An 18,521-nucleotide genomic window follows, 5' to 3' on the forward strand; every position below is an offset into this window, starting at 1 on the left:
CCTCTCTGTCTCTTGTAGTTAAGTCCCATTGTAGTTGAAGAATACATGTGGCTGTGTCTTTTGAGCTGTGTTTGTGTGCGTTGTGACGTCTGTCTTTCCCTCTGTGTGCTGAAAATCTCAAGATTGACTTAAAGGCTTTATGGAACTTGTGAAAACAACATAGTAACTAAAACTTTTTTAAACATTAAAGAGTAATTCATTATTTAAACAATCATATGTAATGTCATTTATTTTCTAATGATTGAAATGTATGTTTCTTAATCATAGTCCCACTTAGATCTATCACAACAATTCTTTACAGGCATATTATGTATTTGATCAAGGTTACAATTCTTTAATTTGATATCATGAATTAACAAAACAAACTGTCAGTACTACAAGATCAAGAAAGCCAGTGAAGATTTTTTGGAATACCATTTGTGAATGTGACTTGATTTGGTATATCTTGCGGCTCTGACCGCTCATGGCTGTCTGGTGGTATTTGCAGTACATCCACAGGATGAGGCAGAGAGAAAAGAGCAACGGTTGGCCATTATAGCCGACCACCTGGGCTTCAGCTGGACTGGTGAGTCCCACCTTAGTAGCAGTGATCAAGCTATCAAACATACATCAGATATAGAGTATTAGTGAATTTTTTGCAGGCCCAAAAGAAACACAACTTAAAAATTGTAATCATTAGAATAATAATGATATCTTCCTTTTGTCGTCAGAATTAGCACGAGAACTGGACTTCAGTGAGGAGAGGATCAACCTGATAAGGATTGAAAACCCAAACTCACTGCAAGACCAAAGCCATGCCCTTTTGAAAGTCTGGGCTGAGAGGGAGGAAAAGCATTCCACAGGTTAGTGAAAAGTTTGAGTAAATATTTCTAATAACTGTTGTTTTCTAAACAAGAACAAAATAGAAGCTCTTATTAAAATTTAAAATGAAACTTTGAAGTCTGTTTTCTATTTCAACAGAAGCAACACTGATCAAAAGACTGACTAAGATCAACCGAATGGACATAGTTCACCTCATTGAAACTAAGATAATCAAGTCCACTCAGGAGGAGACATCATCACATACATATGCAGAAATTGAGCGGACCATAGCATTGGATCATAGTGAAGGTACACAAGCCAATGTTAACTTGAAGCTGACTGATGATGAGGTTGTAATTTAGTCTATGTAGAATTTCTTTTTTACCAAACAGTTATATCAACTCTTTCTGCATGCCTGCACTGTATCCTTTGTCAGGTTTCTCTGCCCTTCATGAAGACATTGACAGCCCCAGGCCAGGCAGGCGTACAGAGACTGCACATAGGACTCCAGGTTCGGGACTAGAGGTACCCATGGTGTCGGCAGAGGACCTGTCCTCCAGTTTGTCATCCCTTCACGAGACAATTGGACGACCAGAAACAGATTTCAAAGCAACTGGCCTTAGAAATGCCCAGAAAGAGAAACTACAAAAAGAGATGGAAACACCATAGTAAGTTACATGGACAGTTCAATTCATGTGACCATAGCTACAGTCGCTTTCTGTCTGTCTTTTTATGTATCTACAAGCATGGATACAGGTTGCACTTTACCTCAGATTGCTGAATGACCTACAAAACAAACATCCAGAGAGAAATGTACCACTGCTGACTTTATTTTGCAAGCAATAATTAATTAGTTAATCCACTGTAACACATACTACAGCTCAAAAACCTACATGCAAATGTCAACATTGGTCAGTTTAGATACTTTTTGGTGTGATTATTACTCAAAAGAAGCATTTCTGATTTTTCTTGAAAGACCTTTTTTCTTCCTTTCAATAAAAATTATTCATAATAATTTGAAAAAAGACTTTTTAGATTCAATTGGACTTAATGTGATTTAAGTTGATATTTGGTGGAATATGTATTTATACATTATGACAAAGAATACTGAGAAGATGTAAGACTTATCAGCTTTTATTTATTTATCAATTCATCAGCAATCCTGTGACTGAATATGCATTTTTTTCACAGCTCATCACATAGAGTATATGAGGAAGTGACAGACACCTGTGACAGGAGCACAGGCAGTATTAAACAAGTAAGTCCTTTCTTCACATTGTACCTCACCTCTCCCTACAACCTCCGATCCCATGTGATAGACCCTGTGTTCAAAGGGGGACCCATGTTAGGCACCCAGATTATCCCACCGCCTTACCCCACTATTGAACCATGTGATGATGAGGGTGGTGCTGGATATGGGGGGGCAGAGGGGGGAGAAGAGTGGAGCTTGGAGTGTCTACAAACCACCAATTCTGAATACAATGCTGATTATTTGTCACCATGGCGAGAGTCATCTAATAGTTCTCGAACAGGTGTATGCAAGAGTCGACCATTGTCTATGACCGACTTTGGGGATAGCTTGATTGAGTGTGATCAAGCTGAGCAAGACTTCAGGAAACTGTCTATGGAGCTTACGGAAACCGATGAGGTCCCTGAAAAGATTTGCTTAACAAAACAACCTACAAGTGAACAACTGCCTACTCAGCCTACTTCTGTGCCTCCGTCTGGTTCCACTAATGCTATGACAGAATCCATCCTGACCAAACAAATGGCCAGAAAACACATGGATGAAGTTTCAAATCGACTCTATAAAGTCTTGTATGGATATGATTTTGAGTTGATGGATTCAGATAATGAGGATTTGTCCGTGGCGCCTATGGATGCATCCTCTGAAGACGCAATTCAGGCTGGACTCAGGAAAGATGAGGTTGATGGAGCTGCTAGAAACATAAATATTGATGAAAATGTTTCAAACTCTTTGATTGAGATTGATGATTCCCATGTCTCAATTTCAAGTGACCTTAATGTCAAATCCCATAATGGCATGAATCAAATCGACACTGCCACTCAGGCATTAGCAGGTCCCTCTGATGTCAGTTGTACCACTCCAGGTTTAATGTCTCAAAAACCAGAGCTCTTAAGCTCAACTGGCTTCATTCAGGTGTCACATGACTCAAATTTTGAACAGCTAGATGTTCATTCAGTAGATAATGCTATGCCAGGTATACCAGGAGCAGAATACAGCTTTGAGAAAACACTGTCATTCAGACGGAATGAAAATGAGTTTGTGGTCTCTGTAGAGTCTACACCTGAGATCAAAGCATCCAGATCCTGTTTACCAGAATCCACATGTGAGACCATTTGTGAACTTTATAGCTTAGTTTATGATAGATTATCTTCACCTGAATGTGTGACTGATGCAGAAATATTACTGACAGAGAGTAGGGCCACATCACCTGAATCAGCATCGTCACTAAATGAGCTGAATGTTCTTGCACACGATTCTCCAATACCTCAGTTTAGGCCTTTGTCTCCCCTACCGCCGCCTATTTTTCCATGGGAAAGTGATGATGTTGGGGCTTCTGCCCCAGTGCAACCATTACTGAGTGAGCCAAATACTTATATGCACTTAACATCAGAAGCAGAGGAAAGGCCTTTGACGCCAATGGTTTCAAACAAAAGACCATTTGGAAGGCAAGTATCACTAGGCAGCGATAGAGCTTCATCACCTGCTGCAGCTGCAGCTGCTGGAGATGAATCTGAATCTGTTTTACGTGTTGTTAGTCACAGGTCACCCTCCCCTGAATCAATTGAATTTGTAGAGATAGCTGATCATAGAAGAAAATATACCGAACCATTGGTATCTGATACACAGAATAAATCACCAACACCAGTGGAAACAGTATCTAAGGATGATGATGATTGGGTCATCTTATCTATGTCTGATATTGAGGGAAGACCACTTTCACCAGAGTCAGTGCCTGGCAACAGATTTTTGACTCCACAGTCAACAATTTTAGACATTATAGCATCCTCTCTTGAATCAGAGACATTCAATGAGAGTCTCTCCCCAGATTGTCCCATACCACAATTTACGCTGTCTGTGCATCATTCTGTTACTAAAAATTATCATTTATTATCATCAGACTCTGTTTTGTCAGATACAGAGTATAAGGCCATGCCATTGCTATCATCTTTTGAGAATAGGGCTTTATCTCCTTGTTTAAGTAGTTCTGTAAGTGATTATGGGTCTAATCTTGTAACTGGCCTGCCTCTTGAGGAAGACATGACACTTGAACTGACACAACCTGCAATTGATGTGGAAGAGGCATGTGCTGAAAAGCAGTTTAAAACTAAAACAAGCATTACCATTGATCTAGAAAAATCCAAAACTCAAGAAAAATGTTCAATCAATATTTTGTCACAATCTGAGCACAATCCTATGAAACATAATGAAAATGAAGGTCCCAAGATACAAACAGTTGTACTTGAAGGCAGTCAGTCTGACCAAATCATTGTCACGCCACCAGCGGGAGTTGAAGTCTTGTCAACTAAAATTACAGAAAAATTATCTCATGAGTTGTTTGATGAGGGAAATTCAAAGCAGGAAATTTACAATCCTTTAACTGGAAAGACAAAGTCTGCTAGAAAGAAAAAATCTAAGAAATCAGTCAAAACTGATAATGAACCTGTGCAGAATGATACAACTTATCTAAAAGAATCACCTGAGTTTATGGTTACATATGTACCCCCACAAGGATCTGTTAAAACTCTATCACCTCCAGAAACTGGATCTGATGATCTACCATTCTCATTGGCATTGACTAAAAATTCCCCTGAAGATCAGCAGTTTCAACGAGAATCAGTTTCTACACCTCAGCATCATATGCCTTTATCCTTAAATGAATATCCAGTGCCAGTGTACAGTTTAGCATATGGTGCAGAACTGCGGAAGCTCATCGCTCAAATGCTTGACCCACAGTATGTAGGAGTGAATAAACCAGGAATGCTTCAGTTTGCTGAAACAAGAACAGAGTCTTATCAGACAAGGTCAGATGCAACAGCTGAATATGAATCTTCTGGTTTGCAATCCCAAAATTACCAAAGATCACTTTCATTTGATTCTGAAGCACAATATAGACCCATGACACCGCAATCGCTGGATACACTTAGACCAGATTCCTCCCACTCAGGGAGATCTGTGAATAGTCAGCAAGCTTTAATGCCAGATTCCCCTATACCTATGTACTTTTCCTCTTTCTCTGGATCATCCCAAGTTTATCACAGATCAATGTCAACAGAGTCAGTATGGTCAGATCTGGATCTGGAGACTGATTTAAACATTTCATTTCTTATCGAGGACAGACCAGCATCTACTGATTCAGTAACATCTGTTAACATATACAGGGCACTATCACCTGAGTCACCCATTCCTGTGTTTGGACAGGGTTTACCAGAATTTGTTGCTGGGGCCACAATGGCAGTATCCTCATCACCTTTTTTAGTTGGTTCAAATTTAGAGTATGGGGCTATGTATCTGTCACAACTGTGCCCTGAAATTAGACCATCCTCACCTGATTCAGTTTCTGGAGATGACTATAGAGGTGACTTGCCAATACCAGAATTCAAAACAGGTCTGACTGAATCAGTTCCAGTCATTGGTCATAGATCATCCTCTCCTGAGTCTGTGGTTTCTGAAGTCGAATATACACAATCAAGTATTTGCGAGCAGAGATCTGACTCACCGGAATCACAAGTATTGGAGACCACAGGGAGACCATTGGGTGGTAGTAGTCAAATTGTACCTCTTAAAGCAATAAGGGTACCAGTATATAGACTTGTTTATGATGCTGAACTTTGGAAACTTAATTCTCAAATACATGATCCTCACTTGGTTGGGGAGACTTTTTGCAGTAAAACCGGTGTATTTGAGTATGCTGGAACAAAAATTGAGTATGTCCTGGACGATTCAGGTGTGAAAGAGGGAGAGTTAGAGGGTGGTGGGAAATTGGACATCGCAGATTCCTCTGATGCAGTTGTTCTACAAACAATGCAAACAAAGATTGAGAAGGAAGAGAGCCCAGTGTCAGACTACAGGCCTTTATCACCTGGGGCACTGATAACTGAATCAGCTGTTTCCATGCTTGAAGAAAAGCAATCGGAAAAGACTGGTGCAACAATTAGACCAAACCAGCTGATATGTCAACTACATGACCCACATTATGTAGGAGAAGCCTTTGTAAGTAGAGTGTTTGAATATGAGGAGACAAGTAAAGAATGCATTCCCCTTGATTCACATGCAGGAGAGACAGGTAGGGCAATGTCACTTGGTCTTGGGGCAGAATATAGATCTTCCTCCCCCAAGGGCCTGAAGTTACTGAGTGTGCTGAGGCCTGATTTGCAGGAGACAGGAAACTCTGTAGATGAGTATAGACCTTTGTGTCCAGATTCACTAATTCCCCAACCTTCTTTCTCGCTTTTTCAATCTCCACTGGAAAATCCCAGGGCACCGTTTTCCAAACCTATGTCAGATACAGAACTTGAGCAATTTGATGCTGCTTTAATTACTGAGTCGAGGTCATCATCTCCTAAATCAGAAGAGCGACGGGCCCTGTCTCCGGATTCACCTGTACCTCAATTCATGGCAAGAGTCAAATGTTTTCCGTTGTTTGGTGGGTTTAGGTCAGCATCCCCTGAATTAGATATATCAGATGTTGAGTATGGACCTTTATGTAATTCCCCACCTGGTACTGAAGATAGACCAGAGTCTCCAGAGTCATTAGAACTAGAGCTAAAGGAGAGACTTCTGACACCTGATTCTGAATCAGAGTATAGGCCTTTCTCACTGATGTTAATGTCAAATTTCAGATCATCCTCTCCTGAAACAACTGGCTCTCTGAATGAATACACAGCTCTTTCGCCAGACTCACCCATTCCTGAATTTACACAGGCACTGCAAGAGTCCGCCATATCACATATGGAGTTACGGTCTTGTTCACCTGAATCAGTGTTGTCTGACTTTGATGAGGAAATTGAGTCATATTTCCCAATTGTCCTGGAAGATCGATCTTCTCCTGAGTCCTTGGCATCTCTGAGTATATACAGAAGACTTTCACCTGATTCCCCTTTACCTGACTTCAGTCAGGCTTTGCTAGAGACTGATCCTGAGTTCAATGCTTACAGGTCATGGTCACCTGAATCAGAGTCTTCAGAASTCGATTATTGTCCTTTGATTTCACAGATGTTTGATTTTGAGAACAGAGCAGAATCCTGTCAATCAGGGGTGTCTGACTCTGATCTTAGATGTTTGTCTCCTGACTCTCCACTACCCCAGTACACTATGAGTGTACCCACTGTGTTGGGAGTAAGATATAGAGCCACTTCACTTGAATCAGTATATTCAGATGAGGATTTAGAAACAGATTTGAGTATCCCTTGGCTTTTTGAGGACAGAGCCACATCTCCTGGTTCAAGGGCATCCAACGATGAATTTAGACCTCTTTCACCAGACTCACCCATTCCTGAATTTACACAGGCACTACAAGAGTCCGCCATATCACATATTTATGGACATAAGTCAGCATCCCCTGAGTCAACCTGTTCAGATGTGGAATACATTGTTTTAAGCATTGAATCATTCGTTTATGACATCAGACCCTCTTCACCTGGCTCAGGATCATCTGGAGATGAATACCAGGCTCTGCCACCAGACTCACCCATAACTGAATACAGGCCAGTAGTGCCTGACCGTGTTATTGGCATTGCTGGCTGTAGATCACCCTCCCCTGAATCCTCTGAATCAGATATTGAGTATGCTTTGAGTGAGTTATTAATGTCTTTGACTTATGGTGTAGATGATAGACCAAATTCTCCCAAATCAGTAGGATCAGAAATACAAGAGAGGCCACAATCGGTTGAAGCCATACCAGAATACAAACCCTTGTCTTGTGTGGCATTGACGTTACTTGGAAACATACGATCAGTGTCTCCAGAATCTACTCAATCACTTGATGAACACAAGAGGTTGTCTCCAGACTCACCCCTTCCTTGGTTTACACAAAATGTTCTCAAGACTACAGCAGAAGTAACACACACCAGGCGTTCTTTCCAAGATTCAATATTGTCAGATGTAGACTCTACTTTGACTTCATACGACACAGAAGTCACTGACATGAGACCACTATCACCTCATTCAGAGAGATCAGATGATGAATGTAAACCCCTGCCATCTGAATCGCCAATACCTGATTTTACAAAGACATTTGTAGAAAATATAATGACTGTGAGAGATATTTCACCCACTGAATTTTCAGGTTCAGATGATTTGTCACAATCTTTAGACCTGTTTGGTGCAGATGAAAGGTCATCACAAAAGTCTTTTGAATCAGACAAGGAAGAATTACTCTTGCCAACCAAATCATCAATACCTGAATTAAAAGTTCCAACTGGCAATGAAGCAACCATCAATAGCACTGTTTTATCAACAACAATGGCACCTACCTTACCTGAGGAATCAGCGGTAATCTTAGCTAAATATAATCTAATTCATGATGCAGAGCTGTGGAAGCTAATTTCTCAAGTACATGATCCTCAGTACGAGGGAGAAACTTTCAGCAGTAAAACAGGCTTTATGCAATTAATTGCCAACACAATAGAACATGAGAGGAGTGTTCAAGATGATGATCAAGATACTAAAGTAAAAGATAAAAATGAGCATGATGTCAAAAAAACACCTTTAGAGGAAACCGATAAATTTACTTCAACAGACACAGCCAAAGCTGATGATGGCTATCTTTGCACTTCAAGTGTACAAGTCATATCTGATGGACCTGTTTCAGAGTCATCTCTACCAGTGATTGAACACATTGTGTTGTCAGGGGCAGCTCCATACAGACAGGCTAAGTATACATTTAAAATACCTGTCCCTGAGGCACAAACTGAGTCTGATGGTGGTTGGGTGGTAGTATCAGTATCTCACACAGAGGATGATGATCTACGCTATTCACCAGAATCCTTGACAGACTTTAGACCCATATCCCCCAGTTCAGTCATGGTGATAGAATCAAGAGCATCATCACCAGAATCTGTAACATCAGTCAGTGAGTTTGGACCACTCTCCCCAGATTCCCCCTTACCTGAATTTACAATAGCAATGCCAGAATGTGTATCGTTCCTGAGATCAGCATCATGTTCGCCTGAAAATGTACCATCAGATATAGATTATGTGGCATTCGGAAATTTGGAATCTCAGTTTTCAGAATGTAGGCCATCATCTCCAGTATGTGCACCATCAGAGTATGAGAATGAGAGAGGAAGGGCTTTGTCGTCTCAGTCACTGCCTGAATACAGACCAATGTTGCTTGGATCCTGGTTGTCCATGTCTGACAAAAGAGCATCATCTCCAGAATCAATGTCTGAGTTCAATGAGAACAGGTCACTTTCTCCAGACTCTCCCATCCCTCAGTTTACAGTATCATTGGAGTACAAGCCTACACATAGGACATCATCACCTGAATCAATTGGTTCAGATTCAGAGTGCGAGCTTATGGTCACGTCATCAAGAGACAATGATAGACCATCTTCACGTGAATCCATTTCATCTGTCAATGAGTTCAGTCACCTATTGCCTGACTCACCAGTACCTGATTTTATGAGAATATTGTCTTCTTATTTTATGGATGCTACCCATGTTGATAGATCATCTTCACCTGTGTCTCTGTCATCAGACTCTGAGTTTGTTGCTCTACCTATTGATTGCTGGATTGATGATAGCCCAAGGCCACTGAGCCCTCAAACTGTGGAGTCAGAGGAGGAATTAGGTTTTTGTCGTGAAGGTACTGAACTTTTGAGTCATGTGACGTCTTATTTATTACCTTTATTACCTGGTCAGTCTTCATTATTACCTAACAAAGGGCCATTGGCGGAGTCATCATTATTAATTCAAAGTAGTGAGACAAATGTCAATCCTAACTGTCAAAAAATGACAGGACTGCAATCAGAAGTTTTGTCATACGAAAGGATGCAGCGTGGATATGAAGCTGAAAGTATCTCAACTTTACAAACCACGGTTTGTGAGGAAGACTTCCAGAAAGACTTTCTTGTGAAACCATCACCAGTTCAAGATGCAAAAAGAAAGGAGACAAAGATCCTACACATCAGTTCTGGAGAATTAAAGAAGAAGACGGTCTCACAAAGGGTAAGACTGAGAGCATGACAAGCAAGCAAATACTCCCTTTTGTTTTGGACAAATTCATTAACATGTCACTTGGATAAAGCAAATAACTGCTTTGATGAACTAATAACAAAATGGTGTGCAGTTGCATCAAATGCGTCTGGAATTTGTACGAAATGTCCTTCAGTTCTTATCTATTTGTCTGATCTTTTAAAGTGGCATGCCATGGCTTCACAATAGTGTTCTAAACTTAAATGAGATATTGGCTGTATCGAAAATAATCATTGCACAGTGATGCTAACCTGGTGAAATGTTGACGTCATTTTAATGGTGCATACTAACATGTACACAGATTTTTAATTTTTTTAAACTTATTTAGATCATATTCCCTTGCAGGCTCCTGCTGAGACACCAGAGGAAACACAGTTTCAAACAGACGTTAAGGTGTATGACCCAAACTCATTCACAACCCACAGAACTGTTACTTCAATTCTACCTGCATTTGAGAATACATCATGTTTAAAGTTGGGCTTATCACAAGGGCACCCAGAGTGGGAGTTCTCCCGTAACAAAGCACAGCCCAGTGAGCTTTTTTCACCCATGTCAACTCGGTTTTTGGTACCACCAGATTATGAAGCCGTATTTTCAGGACACCAAACACTGAGAGTTTCTCAATGCAGCCAAGCCTCTTTGAATGATTTGAGTCCAGTGTCTCCAGTGTTCAGTGACTCAATGTCAGCTCAGATTGTGACTGATGCCACCACCAAAGGAGAGTCTGAAAGTTCTAAAGACTTGGAATTTTTACCAGACTTTAACAGAGTCCTCTCTGAATTTGAATCAGAGGATCCAAAGGTCGTACCAACGGAACTCAGTAAAAGATTGGAATCTCCACAGCACTCTGACTCAGATGTGGAGTTCTTCGAGTGCAGACAAGCCTTCTATGACTTCTCTGAACCAGAAGAAGTGAAACTGGAACATGAGATTACCTATCATATTTCTGAACCCCCGTCCCCAATGCCTGGGAGTAGCTCTGATGGTGGCTTCCTGAAAGGAAGCCCTCAGTACACTGCTCACCCTTTCCTCCAAGTGGAAGATTACAAGCGCTTCTCTTCTAGCAGTGAAAGTCTCAGTGAATTTGCTTGTGATTCGGATGGTTCACGGGAGTGTCAAACAGACGGCAAACTCCCGTTGTGTGAGGAGCTGCCTTCCAGAGACCAGGCAGGGTATTACGATGATGATGACTTCCTGGGAAGGGTAAGGGGTTGGTGATGAGCATGAGCAGAGTGCTGCACTTGCTTTTTTTCTAGCCAGGCCAGACTTGTTGCTGTGGTGCTGCAGTCAAGACTCAGAAGATAAACTATGCAAATTGGCACTTAACCTTAATGAGGCTGATGAGTGCTTTTGTGTGCATGAGTGCCTACACTTTCAAGGAAATAACAAAAAATTAACAATGTGATGATTTGCTGTGTCATCAGTAGGTGAAAAAGCTGTTGCCATTGGTGGTGTGATGTATTTGCAGTTCCTAATTTTTAAGTCAGCATTGGTGACATTTACAAGCTGCTAAACAGAACTTCATTTATAATATATAATTCTGCGTTCACACTTGCACCTGTTTGCATACTTTGATTTCTGCTTGTTGTTGTTACCATCAGTGTGCGAAAATACACATTTGACAATCAGAGTGTCCATTGCTGTGCCATTTGAAAATTAGAGTAGATGTTCTTCAGCCGCACATACTTCAAAGTTTAACGGAAAGGAAAATAACAGTATATTGTTACCTGGCATATTTCCCATAAATGTTATTGTTGTGACTCTATGGGTCATGCTAACGTTGCACTTGCCAAGTCCATTGTAGAGATTTGGGATAACAAGGATTAAAAAACAAACAATGGGTGCACAAGCCTCCTACAGCTTTTCAAATTATTTTTACATGTGGAATTTCAAGCGCTTGTCTGACTCTAAGTAAACACAAAAAGTAGCACACTGGGATAGTCATGTTGGCTAACTGCATAGGGGTCTACCTCCGGGGAGGTTTTCTGCCTCCCGTCCAGAGTTGTGCAAACCCAGCCTGCACCCACAAAGCTGAGAGCTGGAACCAATCCATTATCCTCAATTATCTCTAAATAAATTCCAACTTGTGACCTGACCCACAATCAGATATACTATAAGCTTGGCAGTACAGGCAAAAGCTATAGGGTTGGACAACAGCCTGTGGATTGGAGAGGCAACCTCTTCAGGTTTTCAATGGATAATGTTGTGTCTCCACCTGCTCAGACCATGATGTGATGTTTATACTCAGATCATTTTGCAAATTTAATTGTTTATGTGCATTTGACTCTAAACATGGAAGGGAGTAGCAGGACTGCGAAGTTTAAATGTATTATCCGGCCTATAGTGTAGTTTTCTGAAGTATATCTGGTACCAGTATCCTTGTTAGTAGCTGCGGCATCAGCGATCTTTTTACTCTCTGTGGCACTGTTCTGCTTATCATCTATTATTGTTTTTAAATGCAAAAAACCTTCACAACATAGATCAAGATGAAATAATTATCACCCAATTTAAATTAGACATTTCCCCAAATTGGACATTTTTTTGGGGGGATAGATCTCAAGGGGTCTGAGACATCCTGTATTTCGCTCACTGGTTCCCATCCTTGCAAGTTTATTTAATTTGAATGTCTTTTGTATAACTGTGCCTTCTCTTCACCTCACATCACTATTGTGTACAGCCATACATTTTTTCATTCCATTTGTCTGTACATGAACCTTTTTGGCAAGCGAATCATAAAAAGTGAGGTTCAGAGAAAAGAAGGAACAGCTGCTGTCTGCAGCAGTGTGCTGTAACACTGTGTAGACCTGATACATTGACCCATGCTGGTTGTGTGCGCTCTCCCAGGAGATAGCAGAGGAACTAGGGTTGCTGTCTTCTGATAGCTCAGAGGAGGAGGTGCTGACTACCAGGGTGGTCCGACGCAGAGTTATCATTCAGGTAAACAAGCATCAGCTGCTGCAGCTGTGCAGCCCCAGTGCACTGTGGGGTGGTGCAGGGTTTGTGGGAAGCAGCGGTTTAGTGCTTGTTGGTGTTTTTTTATACTTGACTCACCAGTTAATTATATCATACTGAATGTCGCTTACTTGCTTGGCACAAAAATTACATTCTGCAATGCAAAAAGTACAATTTGTGGAAAGTGGCCTTTAAACGACATTTAGGGTGTTTTTGTTCATTTGTGTCTGCACACTCAGCTGCTTTCGTTTTTGTTTTACATTATTTCACTTCTATGTCATTTTCTTTTTTTCTGTTATAGAAATGAAAGCCCCAATGTGTACAATGTTTTGTGACTTTGGTAGTGCCCTAGTGGTCAATACAGTGTCAATACAGAGACTGGAAGGCAGCAATGTGAGAAACCACTTTTGACAAATTTAAATATATATATCATTTTTTTTACAAAAAACAAAACAAATCTATGATCAGAATGATCAGAATGATTTGAATGATTCTACAGTTGCATCAAAGTTACACCCATAGGGGCTTTAAAATAGATCGGGTGGTGTTAGTCATGTACGGGTGCTTTATACCACATGTTGTTTGAAATACTTTCTCTGATGCAAATAACGTGTTGGTTCCTCCCCTCTGCGCACTAACATGTGAACTGATGGTATGTGCTTTGTCTTTTTACAGGCGGATAACCTACCAGATATCCCCCCACACACTGTCACAGAGGAGAAGTACACAGATGAGCATGGCAACATGGTCGTTAAGAAAGTAAGCTTTCATTCAAAGATGTCCCGCATATCCAGCATTCACACTTATAATAACAGTGCTATTCCTTGGCCTGCATGATGAAAGATGTTTACCAGTTTACAGTTTTTACAGCAAAGTGATTCCCTCCCTGTTTCGTCCACCAGATCACTCGGAAGGTGATTCATAAATATGTGTCAGCAGACGGCATGGAGACACAGGAAGTGACCATTGAGGGCTCACACCAGGAGACAGTGCAGATTGAGGAGGGAGACACTGTCTCCAGGGTGGTGAAGAGAACCGTTATTCACAGTGAGGGAGATCAAAAAGAGGTTAGGGTCATCTACAGCACCACTTTAATCATGGCTGCATTACTGGGTTTCCATTTTGTGACCTAAACATAATCTGTGTAGTTTATGAAAATCATTTTTTGCTAATAATCCTTGTCAGTGTGTTAGTAAGCCTGCATCTAGTATTTTTTATATTTTGATCATGAAGAGAGTTCTTTTGCCGCATTCAAAAGTTGTATTAAGTTTGAAAATACCTACTTCTGACTAAAAACACTCGATAAAACATAAAAGTACTCGGTACATTCTATAGTACGTAACCGTCGTTTGACATCTTCTCGTGTTCTCTCTAGTTGACCTTTTCGGAGTACCCGGCCCTGGGAGCCGTCACAGCATCAGAGTTTGAGGTGGAGCCAGTGCAAGGTCGAAAGGTCAGCAAGGTTGTCAAGAAAACGGTTGTGAGAGGCGAGAGGATGGAGAAGCAGACGGGAGACCCCTCACTGGCTGCAGACCTCCCCTCAGCCAGACAGGACTTTGAGAAGGTCAGTGTTTCCAAAAATGAATTCTATGAAAAGACGATTGACAACATGTACTGCTGTATGTGTTTTGGAGATGATCTACTGGTCATGAGAGGAAATACAAAAATGTGGAGGTGTTGATGGTCATGATACCAAAATCACAGTCTAGTGCTTTCACTAGATGCTACTATGTTTTGTGATATCTTGTCAGTAATTACAGATCTTTATGTCAGATTACTAGTGTCTCTTCTCTATCCTCCTTCTGATCCGTCTCTCCTCCCTCGTTCTTTCTCCTCCAGGCATTGAGTTATGCGGGAGGCTTTGGGAAAGTGCTCCTGCCTCATGTAGTAGAGAAAGAGATTGTGCAGGACGACGGTTCTGTGGTTAAAAGGTCGGACAGCAGCATGGGAATGTGTAGAAATGACCACAATGACCACAGTGTACAGTTAGCAGAGCTTAACCTTGGACGCATGGCGTGATTGCACTCTTTCTTCTCCCCTCTAATGTTACAGTCCAAACTCTGATTTTGATTTGTACATGGCAGAGTAAGTGGCAATTAGAAGACAATGTTTTACAACCAGGGTATTATTGTAGTTTTAATTTAACTCACCAGCCCTTTTGCTGAGATCTGGGTGTTGCTGCTTCATCATGTCTCAATCAAAAAGTTTGCAAATGCAATAACTTTCATAACTGATAACTAGCAAAACTTTGAAACGGTTGAAGTATTGAATTTAGACAAGGTTGTGTGATTTGTGTTGAAGTTCTGACGTACCTGTTTGCAGACATTGGAAACGTAAACTGGTCACATGTAAAAAGTCTCCTTTCATCTTCTGAATATGACAAACTCAGTTCAAATGCTTTTTAGGTTACTGTAGCGTGGAAACAGGCCAGTGGGGGAAGCATGTGATTATATCAAATCTGTCTTAGTTTTGTATTGTATGTGAAAGGAAAATGTAATGTTTATTTGATTTAATGATATAGTTTAATATTGGCAGTGGATGTAGCGTGACCCTTCTATCTTGTTCTTGCAGAAGCCAGATGCGTAAGTCGCGAACCCAGAAGAGGACTGTGGTGAGGGATGGCCGGGGGAAGCACGTGCACCTGGAGCGTCTGAACGACAACCCGGACGCCCTGCAGCCCGACGCACTGCAGCAGCACCTGCACCAACTGCTCCAACGCTACTGTGAGGACGACCAGGAGGAGGAGGAGGAGGAGGAGGAGGAGGAGGAGGAGGAGGAGGAGAGCTTTGACTGAGCTGCTGCTTCCACTGACCTTCCTTCTACATCTTCCCCTGAAGCCTTTGGTGACGTACGCTTCATCTGATCAAGATGTCCCAGGTCCCCCTCTTGTTGTCCTCGCCAATCACTGGATTCAGTTTTTTCTTTCTTCTTCTTTCTGTTGAAAAATGGAACAGTCTTTTTGTGCTGTGACACTCTTCCTTCCTTCCTTCACATTGTGTTTCATTTGCTCTTTTTGTGACCAAAGATGGAACCCTTCATTGTTGTCGGATGATGATTTTTGGCTGCTGTGGTGTGATGGTACGAAGCACCAAAGGTGGATCAAAGTCAAAAGGGGGCATCTTGGACGTTTGGCCTCATGCACAGGTCTCTTCTTGAAGAAACATTTGTACATAGAGGAGATAAGAAAGTCATGCTTGGACTGGGGAATTCAAAGCATTTAATAGATTCGCCCGCCTAAACCTGCTGTACATGCACCGATTCAGCTGGAGAATGGCCACCGTACAGATGAGATTAATGTTACAGAGAGAATCAATTGGGATGAGTGAATGTGCGCATCACCATGGACTCTTGATACAGCCAAACAACACCCTGCTGATCTGTTTACAAAGGCTGTGTGATCACGCCTTTTGTCTTCCCACGACGCGTCTGTTTTTGTTTTTGTCTTTCTAATGTGTGTTGTGCATTCACATTTATCTGTCACAGAGCTGCCACTGTGTGTGTGTATATATACAGTGTGTCTACTGAGAAAGAAAGTAGAGATGAGGGATGTTTTGATGCAGATCGAGCACTTACCCTCGCTGTCGTCCGTGTGTCATCCTCCACCTTCACATGCTGCTTCTCCTCACCTGATACTGCAGCGGTGCTCATGCAACTGTCCTCCATCAAGCCTTCTAAAGGAACCAGCTGGCTAGGTTTTTTTTCTTATCAACAAATCCCAAATGCAGAGCCAGACTAACAATGAATCGGCCTACGAACAGCTATTGTGTGTGTATCAAAGCCTGATATATCTTCCTTCTCTGTGCCATAGTGTTTTGGGGGAAGACTCAAAGTCAGGATATTTCTGCGTCTGCTTTATGGAACTCTATGGACGGGCAATTTAGTTTCTAAAATTCTCATTTTCACCCTTTAATGTCATAAAACATCTTGTGTCACATCATCAGTTTTCATAATTTACAGTTTCCTTTTTTATCCTGCATCATGGCCCATTTAAGAGAGAATGAGAGTCTTTATTTCGAAGATTCTAGCTTGTCATTTCTGCCTGTTGTCTTTCATCAATTACCACATTTAACATTTTCTGGTAGCTAAAGTTCTCTGTGAACATGTGTAATGCTGCAAATCAATCGCTGTGTCAGCCAGAAACTATGCTTTGATGTGAGCTTAAATGATCACATTTACAGTTTCCCCCTAATACATTTAGGCTGCTTAATTATTTCAGCAAATTATGAGGCTTTCTCATCATAATCTTAATATTCAATAATTACCAAACAACCACTTTACTAAAAAGTGACATCGCTTTATCTGATGCTAGACAGGGAGGGCATCCTATTTCAAGGAGCTAGCATGAGTGCTGTCATTCATTATAAGTCAATCCATATACACCGTCCTGCTGTCCAGAGCACTAAATGTGATCCGAAACAGTCCCTAAGAAACGCCCTATTTCCTCCTGTTTGAGTAACTACAGTGACCAGCAGGAAATTACTCTCTAAAAATAATAAAAGTATATATTTGTGAGCCATTTTGAAAGATTTACATCTTCAGTAGGAACCGTTGGGTTTGGGGCTGAGGGGCACTGATAGGTCAGGGAGTCAGAGAGTACTGAGAGACGGACTAACACATTGTTGGTTTTGGTCTTTTCATGGAGTTTGTTGACAATAATAAAATATGGAATAACATCAGACTTATCCTTTAGGTTTTTAGAAACCACACATAACATGGAGATGTTCTCACTGCTATCAAAGGATTGACACATCAACTTAAGATCCAAGTAAAGTCGGACTTCCACTGACATCAGTCATCACATAGACTTCTACTTATTTATTTATAGCCGTCCATTTGTGATCCCTGTATAGTCCAGCGGTTGAAGCTGAGAGTGGTGTGTATGTTTGGGTGTGTGTTTGAATGTGTTCTGCAGCTAAAAGTCAAGACAAATGAATATTTGTTTTCTCTTTGCCATCAAAGCCAAACAGCTGGTTGAATTGTGTACAGGCTGATGTTCATCTACAGTTGTAACAATACGATCCTCACGTTGCCGTTTACTTTGTGTCTAATCCAATGGAAGAATAAAAGAAATGTCAAAAAGAGACCACTGATTTGATAAATGAGCATCTTGTTTCCATGGTAATAAGAATATATACATATTAGCAGTGCAAATATCTATGCGGGCATGTATGACTTTATTGAATTACTACTAAAAAAACAAACCTGAAACGCTAACAAGGCATAGCAGCTGCAGTGTGTACATGGCAGAAGAATAAAACTGTACATGAGTCAAACATGGAGTGATGTCATTCTTTCTGACGGCAGCTGGAGGGAGTAATGCTGATTGGTGGCATCCATACTTTTGGACAGTCCAATAATAATAATAATGATGGCTAATAAGGGAGAAACTTGGACAGATTTGTCCATGAAGCTTAGTCCAAGTGACAAAGAAAGAGTTTCAGCAGAACTAGACAAAACAACCCAGACATAGAGTAAAAACACCAGTGACTCATTTAGTAATTATATTAGTACGCATTATATTAAGAGGTAATATTCATATGAATAA

General features: G+C 41.0%; 1 protein-coding gene across 8 annotated transcripts in view; it reads left to right on the forward strand.

Annotated features, from left to right (window-relative positions):
* The window catches only part of LOC116398199 (ankyrin-2-like), a 190,821-nt gene extending 175,282 nt beyond the window's left edge, over positions 1–15,539 (forward strand). For 7 of the 8 annotated variants that reach the window (XM_031874299.1, XM_031874294.1, XM_031874298.1 and 4 more), the window contains 11 exons: positions 488–565; positions 711–842; positions 961–1,110; positions 1,238–1,469; positions 1,993–9,997; positions 10,370–11,227; positions 12,869–12,961; positions 13,652–13,735; positions 13,879–14,043; positions 14,352–14,540; positions 14,816–15,539. In XM_031874299.1, the coding sequence (XP_031730159.1) occupies positions 488–565; positions 711–842; positions 961–1,110; positions 1,238–1,469; positions 1,993–9,997; positions 10,370–11,227; positions 12,869–12,961; positions 13,652–13,735; positions 13,879–14,043; positions 14,352–14,540; positions 14,816–14,995 (10,166 nt within the window). In that variant the 3' untranslated portion in view covers positions 14,996–15,539. The remainder of the gene's footprint in view (positions 1–487; positions 566–710; positions 843–960; positions 1,111–1,237; positions 1,470–1,992; positions 9,998–10,369; positions 11,228–12,868; positions 12,962–13,651; positions 13,736–13,878; positions 14,044–14,351; positions 14,541–14,815) is intronic. The other variant, XM_031874302.1, reaches the window with a different exon arrangement.
* The last annotated feature ends 2,982 nt before the right edge of the window (positions 15,540–18,521 follow it).

This window comes from Anarrhichthys ocellatus, unplaced genomic scaffold (assembly GCF_004355925.1).
Source record: "Anarrhichthys ocellatus isolate YVR2014 unplaced genomic scaffold, GSC_Weel_1.0 scaffold79, whole genome shotgun sequence".
NCBI classification, from domain to species: Eukaryota; Metazoa; Chordata; class Actinopteri; order Perciformes; family Anarhichadidae; genus Anarrhichthys; species Anarrhichthys ocellatus.